Genomic DNA, 9,714 nt, shown 5'->3' with positions numbered 1-9,714 from the left:
GTCGAATACCCTGCTGAAAGTTACATTGGACGTTATTGGAATGAGTGACTGTGAAATGAATACCACATTACCGCCAGACACTACTAAGGTCTTGTGTTCGCGTACACCTCATAAGGCCCCATGTCATGTAAGAAGACGTTTTATTTGCACAGTGCTTTGGGAGTTTTCGTTATTTTTAAAGGAATATCATTATACTTTAATTATTTTCAACATTTCATATTTTCGTGTTCTTTCTCAGTGATCACAGGCATTGTCGTATATCTTGCACTGTTACCTTCACAGGGTGATAGCGGTGGCCCCCTAGTTGTACAGCTGTGCAACGGCCGTTTTGCTCAAGTCGGTATAACCAGCTATAGTACCTCCAAGTGTGCTACACTCGATAAACCAACAGTGTATACAAGGGTGTCTGCTTACGTAGAATGGATCTCCAACGTCACAGGTGGCATCACCTGCACTTGTAAAATCAATCCACCACCAACCACTACTACACAGCCAAATCATTCAACAGACACTACTACATCAACAACCAATTCAACAGTCACTCCTCCACCAACGAATTCAACAGTCACTCCTCCACCAACCAATTCAACAGTCACTCCTCCACCAACCAATTCAACAGTCACTACTCCACCTACTAATTCAACAGTCACTCCTCCACCAACCAATTCAACAGTCACTACTCCACCAACCAATTTAACAGTCACTACTCCACCAACGAATTCAATAGTCACTCCACCAACCAATTCAACAGTCACTCCTCCACCAACCAATTCAACAGTCACTCCACCAAACAATTTAACAGTCACTACTCCACCAACTAATTCAACAATCACTCCTCCACCAACCAATTCAACAGTCACTCCACCAACCAATTCAACAGTCACTCCTCCACCAACCACTTCAACAGTCACTCCTCCACCAACCAATTCAACAGTCACTCCTCCACCAACCAATTCAACAGTCACTACTCCACCAACTAATTCAACAGTCACACCTACTCCAACTAATTCAACAGTCACTACTCCACCAACCAATTCAACAGTCACTACTCCACCAACCAATTCAACAGTCACTCCTCCACCAACCAATGCAACAGTCACTCCTCCACCAACGAATTCAACAGTCACTCCTCCACCAACCAATTCAACAGTCACTACTCCACCAACCAATTCAACAGTCACTCCACCAACCAATTCAACAGTCACTACTCCACCAACCAATTTAACTGTCACTACTCCACCAACGAATTCAACAGTCACTCCTCCACCAACGAATTCAACAGTCACTCCACCAACCAATTTAACAGTCACTACTCCACCAACGAATTCAACAGTCATTACTCCACCAACCAATTCAACAGTCACTCCACCAACCAATTCAACAGTCACTACTCCACCAACCAATTCAACAGTCACTACTCCACCAACTAATTCAACAGTCACTCCACCAACCAATTCAACAGTCACTACTCCACCAACCAATTCAACAGTCACTACTCCACCAAACAATTCAACAGTCACTACTCCACCAACCAATTCAACAGTCACTCCTCCACCAACCAATTCAACAGTCACTACTCCACCAACTAATTCAACAGTCACACCTCCTCCAACTAATTCAACAGTCGCTACTCCACCAAACAATTCAACAGTCACTACTCCACCAACCAATTCAACAGTCACTCCACCAACCAATTCAACAGTCACTCCACCAACCACTTCAACAGTCACTACTCCACCAACCAATTCAACAGTCACTCCTCCACCAACCAATTCAACAGTCACTACTCCACCAACTAATTCAACAGTCACACCTACTCCAACTAATTCAACAGTCACTACTCAACCAACCAATTCAACAGTCACTACTCCACCAACCAATGCAACAGTCATTCCTCCACCAACCAATGCAACAGTCACTCCTCCACGAACGAATTCAACAGTCACTCCTCCACCAACCAATGCAACAGTCACTCCTCCACGAACGAATTCAACAGTCACTCCTCCACCAACCAATTCAACAGTCATTCCTCCACCAACCAATTCAACAGTCACTACTCCACCAACCAATTCAACAGTCACTACTCCACCAACTAATTCAACAGTCACTCCACCAACCAATTCAACAGTCACTACTCCACCAACTAATTCAACAATCATTCCTCCACCAACCAATTCAACAGTCACTCCTCCACCAACCAATTCAACAGTCACTCCTCCACCAACCAATTCAACAGTCACTCCTCCACCAACCAATTCAACAGTCACTACTCCACCAACTAATTCAACAGTCACACCTCCTCCAACTAATTCAACAGTCACTACTCCACCAACCAATTCAACAGTCACTTCTCCACCAACCAATTCAACAGTCACTCCTCCACCAACCAATGCAACAGTCACTCCTCCACCAACCAATTCAACAGTCACTCCTCCACCAAGCAATTCAACAGTCACTCCTCCACCAACCAATTCAACAGTCACTCCTCCACCAACCAATTCAACAGTTACTCCTCCAACAAGCAATTCAACAGTCACTCCTCCACCAGCCAATGCAACAGTCACTCCTCCACCAACCAATTCAACAGTCACTCCTCCACCAACCAATTCAACAGTCACTACTCCACCAACCAATTCAACAGTCACTCCTCCACCAACCAATTCAACAGTCACTTCTCCACCAACACCAACCAATTCAACAGTCACTTCTCCACCAACCAATTCAACAGTCACTACTCCACCAACCAATTCAACAGTCACTACTCCACCAACCAATTCAACAGTCACTCCTCCACCAACCAATTCAACAGTCACTTCTCCACCAACCAATGCCACAGTCACTCCTTCACCAACCAATTCAACAGTCACTCTTCAACCAAGCAATTCAACAGTCACTCCTCCACCAACCAATTCAACAGTCACTCCTCCACCAACCAATTCAACAGTCACTCCTCCACCAACCAATTCAACAGTCACTCCTCCACCAACCAATTCAACAGTCACTCCTCCACCAACCAATTCAACAGTCACTCCTCCACCAACCAATTCAACAGTCACTCCTCCACCAACCAATTCAACAGTCACTCCTCCACCAACCAATTCAACAGTCACTCCTCCACCAACCAATGCAACAGTCACTCCTCCACCAACCAATGCAACAGTCACTCCTCCACCAACCAATGCAACAGTCACTCCTCCACCAACCAATTCAACAGTCACTCCTCCACCAACCAATTCAACAGTCACTCCTCCACCAACCAATTCAACAGTCACTCCTCCACCAAGCAATTCAACAGTCACTCCTCCACCAACCAATTCAACAGTCACTCCTCCACCAACCAATTCAATAGTTACTCCTCCACCAACCAATTCAACAGTCACTCCTCCACCAACCAATTCAACAGTCACTCCTCCACCAACCAATTCAACAGTCACTCCTCCACCAACCACTTCAATAGTCACTCCTCCACAAAGCAATTCAACAGTCACTCCTCCACCAACCAATTCAACAGTCACTCCTCCACCAACCAATTCAACAGTCACTCCTCCACCAACCAATTCAACAGTCACTCCTCCACCAAGCAATTCAACAGTCACTCCTCCACCAACCAATTCAACAGTCACTCCTCCACCAACCAATTCAACAGTCACTCCTCCACCAACCAATGCAACAGTCACTCCTCCACCAACCAATTCAACAGTCACTCCTCCACCAACCAATTCAACTGTCACTCCTCCACCAACCAATTCAACAGTCACTCCTCCACCAGCCAATGCAACAGTAACTCCTCCACCAACCAATTCAACAGTCACTCCTCCACCAAGCAATTCAACAGTCACTACTCCACCAACCAATTCAACAGTAACTCCTCCACCAAGCAATTCAACAGTCACTCCTCCACCAAGCAATTCAACAGTCACTCCTCCACCAACCAATTCAACAGTCACTCCACCAACCAATTCAACAGTCACTCCTCCACCAACCAATTCAACAGTCACTCCACCAACCAATTCAACAGTCACTACTCCACCAACCAATTCAACCGTCACTCCTCCACAAACCAATTCAACAGTCACTCCTCCACCAACCAATGCAACAGTCACTCCTCCACCAACCAATTCAACAGTCACTCCTCCACCAACCAATGCAACAGTCACTCCTCCACCAACCAATTCAACAGTCACTCCTCCACCAACCAATTCAACAGTCACTCCTCCACCAACCAATTCAACAGTCACTCCTCCACCAACCAATTCAACAGTCACTCCTCCACCAACCAATTCAACAGTCACTACTCCACCAACCAATGCAACAGTCACTCCTCCACCAACCAATGCAACAGTCACTCCTCCACCAACCAATGCAACAGTCACTCCTCCACCAACCAATGCAACAGTCACTCCTCCACCAACCAATTCAACAGTCACTCCTCCACCAACCAATTCAACAGTCACTCCTCCACCAAGCAATTCAACAGTCACTCCTCCTCCAACTAATTCAACAGTCACTACTCCACCAACCAATTCAACAGTCACTCCTTCACCAGCCAATGCAACAGTCACTCCTCCACCAACCAATTCAACAGTCACTCCTCCACCAACCAATTCAACAGTCACTCCTCCACCAACCAATTCAACAGTCACTCCTCCACCAACCAATTCAACAGTCACTCCTCCACCAACCAATTCAACAGTCACTCCTCCACCAACCAATTCAACAGTCACTACTCCACCAACCAATGCAACAGTCACTCCTCCACCAACCAATGCAACAGTCACTCCTCCACCAACCAATGCAACAGTCACTCCTCCACCAACCAATGCAACAGTCACTCCTCCACCAACCAATTCAACAGTCACTCCTCCACCAACCAATTCAACAGTCACTCCTCCACCAACCAATTCAACAGTCACTCCTCCACCAACCAATTCAACAGTTACTCCTCCACCAACCAATTCAACAGTTACTCCTCCACCAACCAATTCAACAGTCACTACTCCACCAACCAATTCAACAGTCACTCCTCCACCAACCAATTCAACAGTCACTCCTCCACCAACCACTTCAATAGTCACTCCTCCACAAAGCAATTCAACAGTCACTCCTCCACCAACCAATTCAACACTCACTCCTCCACCAACCAATTCAACAGTCACTCCTCCACCAACCAATTCAACAGTCACTCCTCCACCAACCAATTCAACAGTCACTCCTCCACCAACCAATTCAACAGTCACTCCTCCACCAACCAATTCAACAGTCACTCCTCCACCAACCAATTCAACAGTCACTCCTCCACCAACCAATTCAACAGTCACTCCTCCACCAACCACTTCAATAGTCACTCCTCCACAAAGCAATTCAACAGTCACTCCTCCACCAACCAATTCAATAGTCACTCCTCCACCAACCAATGCCACAGTCACTCCTCCACCAACCAATTCAACAGTCACTCCTCCACCAACCAATTCAACAGTCACTCCTCCACCAACCAATTCAACAGTTACTCCTCCACCAAGCAATTCAACAGTCACTCCTCAACCAAGCAATTCAACAGTCACTCCTCCACCAAGCAATTCAACAGTCACTCCTCCACCAACCAATGCAACAGTCACTCCTCCACCAACCAATTCAACAGTCACTCCTCCACCAACCAATTCAACAGTCACTCCTCCACCAACCAATTCAACAGTCACTCCTCCACCAGCCAATGCAACAGTCACTCCTCCACCAACCAATTCAACAGTCACTCCTCCACCAAGCAATGCCACAGTCACTACTCCACCAACCAATTCAACAGTAACTCCTCCACCAACCAATTCAACAGTCACTCCTCCACCAAGCAATTCAACAGTCACTCCTCCACCAACCAATTCAACAGTCACTCCACCAACCAATTCAACAGTCACTCCTCCACCAACCAATTCAACAGTCACTCCACCAACCAATTCAACAGTCACTCCACCAACCAATTCAACAGTCACTACTCCACCAACCAATTCAATCGTCACTCCTCCACCAACCAATTCAACAGTCACTCCTCCACCAACCAATGCAACAGTCACTCTTCCACCAGCCAATGCAACAGTCACTCCTCCACCAACCAATGCAACAGTCACTCCTCCACCAACCAATTCAACACTTCTCCACCAACCAATTCAACAGTCACTCCTCCACCAACCAATTCAACAGTCACTCCTCCACCAACCAATTCAACAGTCACTCCTCCACCAACCAATGCAACAGTCACTCCTCCACCAACCAATGCAACAGTCCCTTCTCCACCAACCAATTCAACAGTCACTCCTCCACCAACCAATTCAACAGTCACTCCTCCACCAACCAATTCAACTGTCACTCCTCCACCAGCCAATGCAACAGTCACTCCTCCACCAACCAATGCAACAGTCACTCCTCCACCAACCAATTCAACAGTCACTTCTCCACCAACCAATTCAACAGTCACTCCTCCACCAACCAATTCAACAGTCACTCCTCCACCAACCAATTCAACAGTCACTCCTCCACCAACCAATGCAACAGTCACTCCTCCACCAACCAATTCAACAGTCACTTCTCCACCAACCAATTCAACAGTCACTCCTCTACCAACGAATTCAACAGTCACTCCACCAACCAATTTTACAGTCAATACTCCACCAACGAATTCAACAGTCACTCCTCCACCAACCAATTCAACAGTTACTTCTCCACCAACCAATTCAACAGTCACTCCTCCACCAACCAATTCAACAGTCACTCCTCAACCAACGAATTCAACAGTCACTCCTCCACCAACCAATTCAACAGTCACTCCTCCACCAACCAATTCAACAGTCACTCCTCCACCAACCAATTCAACAGTCACTCCTCCACCAACCAATTCAACAGTCACTCCTCCACCAACCAATTCAACAGTCACTCCTCCACCAACCAATGCCACAGTCACTCCTTCACCAACCAATTCAACAGTCACTCCTCCACCAACCAATTCAACAGTCACTACTCCACCAACTAATTCAACAGTCACACCTCCACCAACTAATTCAACAGTCACTACTCCACCAACCAATTCAACAGTCACTCCTCCACCGACCAATTCAACAGTCACTACTACACCAACCAATGCAACAGTCACTCCTCCACCAACCAATTCAACAGTCACTACTCCACCAACCAATTCAACAGTCACTTCTCCACCAACCAATTCAACAGTTACTCCTCCACCAACCAATTCAGCAGTCACTCCTCCACCAACCAATTCAACAGTCAATCCTCCACCAACCAATTCAACAGTCACTCCTCCACCAACCAATTCAACAGTCATTCCTCCACCAACCAATGCAACAGTCACTCCTCCACCAACCAATTCAACAGTCATTCCTCCACCAACCAATGCAACAGTCACTCCTCCACCAACCAATGCAACAGTCCCTTCTCCACCAACCAATTCAACAGTCACTCCTCCACCAACCACTTCAACAGTCACTCCTCCACCAACCAATTCAACAATCATTCCTCCACCAACCAATTCAACAGTCACTCCTCCACCAACTAATTCAACAATCACTCCTCCACCAACCAATTCAACAGTCACTACCCCACCAACTAATTCAACAGTCACTCCTCCACCAACCACTTCAACAGTCACTCCTCCACCAACCAATTCAGCAGTCACTCCTCCACCAACCAATTCAACAGTCACTCCATCAACCAATTCAACAGTCACTCCTCCACCAACCAATTCAACAGTCACTCCTCCACCAAGCAATTTAACAGTCACTCCTCCACCAACGAATTCAGCAGTCACTCCTCCACCAACCAATTCAACAGTCACTCCTCCACCAACCAATTCAACAGTTACTCCTCCACCAACCAATTCAACAGTCACTCCTCCACCAAGCAATTCAACAGTCACTCCTCCACCAACCAATTCAACATTCACTCCTCCACCAAGCAATTCAACAGTTACTCCTCCACCAACCAATTCAACAGTTACTCCTCCACCAACCAATTCAACAGTTACTCCTCCACCAACCAATTCAACAGTCACTCCTCCACCAACCAATTCAACAGTCACTCCTCCACCAACCAATTCAACAGTCACTCCACCAACCAATTCAACAGTCACTCCTCCACCAACCAATTCAACAGTCACTCCTCCACCAACCAATTCAACAGTCACTCCACTAACCAATTCAACAGTCACTCCTCCACCAAGCAATTTAACAGTCACTCCTCCACCAACCAATTCAACATTCACTCCTCCACCAAGCAATTCAACAGTCACTCCTCCACCAACCAATTCAACAGTCACTACTCCACCAACCAATTCAACAGTCACTCCTCCACCAACCAATTCAACAGTCACTCCTCCACCAACCAATTCAACAGTCACTCCTCCACCAACCAATTCAACAGTCACTCCTCCACCAACCAATTCAACAGTCACTCCTCCACCAACCAATTCAACAGTCACTCCACCAACCAATTCAACAGTCACTCCACCAACCAATTCAACAGTCACTCCTCCACCAACCAATTCAACAGTCACTCCTCCACAAACCAATTCAACAGTTACTCCTCCACCAACCAATTCAACAGTCACTCCTCCACCAACCAATTCAACAGTCACTCCTCCAACAACCAATTCAACAGTTACTCCTCCACCAACCAATTCAACAGTTACTCCTCCACCAACCAATTCAACAGTTACTCCTCCACCAACCAATTCAACAGTTACTCCTCCACCAACCAATTCAACAGTCACTCCACCAACCAATTCAACAGTCACTCCTCCACCAACCAATTCAACAGTCACTCCTCCACAAACCAATTCAACAGTTACTCCTCCACCAACCAATTCAACAGTCACTCCTCCACCAACCAATTCAACAGTCACTCCTCCAACAACCAATTCAACAGTCACTCCACCAACCAATTCAACAGTCACTCCTCCACCATCCAATTCAACAGTCCCTCCTCCACCGACCAAATCAACAGTCACTCCTCCATCAACCAATTCAACAGTCACTCCTCCACCAACCAATTCAACAGTCACTCCTCCACCAACCAATTCAACAGTCACTCCTCCACCAACCAATTCAACAGTCACTACTGCACCAACCAATTCAACACTCACTCCTCCACCAACCAATTCAACAGTCACTCCTCCACCAACCAATTCAACAGTCACTCCTCCACCAACCAATTCAACAGTCACTCCTCCACCAACCAATTCAACAGTCATTACTCCACCAACCAATTCAACAGTCACTCCTCCACCAACCAATTCAACAGTCACTCCTCCACCAAGCAATTCAACAGTCATTCCTCCACCAACCAATTCAACAGTCACTCCTCCACCAACCAATTCAACAGTCACTCCTCCACCAACTAATTCAACAGTCACTCCTCCACCAACCAATTCAACAGTCACTCCTCCACCAAGCAATTCAACAGTCACTACTCCACCAACCAATGCAACAGTCACTCCTCCACCAAGCAATTCAACAGTCACTCCTCCACCAACCAATTCAACAGTCACTCCTCCACCAACCAATTCAACAGTCACTCCTCCACCAACCAATTCAACAGTCACTCCTTCACCAACCACTTCAATAGTCACTCCTCCATCAACCAATTCAACAGTCACTACTCCACCAACCAATTCAACAGTCACTACTCCACCAACCAATTCAACAGTCACTCCTC

The 9,714-nt window shown here is 46.7% G+C and overlaps 1 protein-coding gene across 1 annotated transcript in view; it reads right to left on the bottom strand.

Annotated features, from left to right (window-relative positions):
- Nucleotides 1–241: 241 nt before the first annotated feature.
- LOC138865693 (cellulose-binding protein A-like) overlaps nt 242–9,714 on the bottom strand; it is an 11,619-nt gene continuing 2,146 nt past the window's right edge. Inside the window, exons 3-9 of the mRNA XM_070136865.1 lie at nt 7,738–8,028; nt 6,877–7,113; nt 2,063–2,347; nt 1,529–1,813; nt 1,136–1,387; nt 609–1,045; nt 242–370 (exon numbers count right to left, since the gene is read on the bottom strand). Coding sequence (XP_069992966.1) covers nt 242–370; nt 609–1,045; nt 1,136–1,387; nt 1,529–1,813; nt 2,063–2,347; nt 6,877–7,113; nt 7,738–8,028 — 1,916 coding nt within the window. The remainder of the gene's footprint in view (nt 371–608; nt 1,046–1,135; nt 1,388–1,528; nt 1,814–2,062; nt 2,348–6,876; nt 7,114–7,737; nt 8,029–9,714) is intronic.

This window comes from Penaeus vannamei, chromosome 2 (genome assembly GCF_042767895.1).
Source record: "Penaeus vannamei isolate JL-2024 chromosome 2, ASM4276789v1, whole genome shotgun sequence".
Lineage (NCBI taxonomy): Eukaryota > Metazoa > Arthropoda > Malacostraca > Decapoda > Penaeidae > Penaeus > Penaeus vannamei.
Note: the sequence above shows the minus strand (reverse complement) of the source record. Positions and strands in the feature narration are given on the sequence as shown.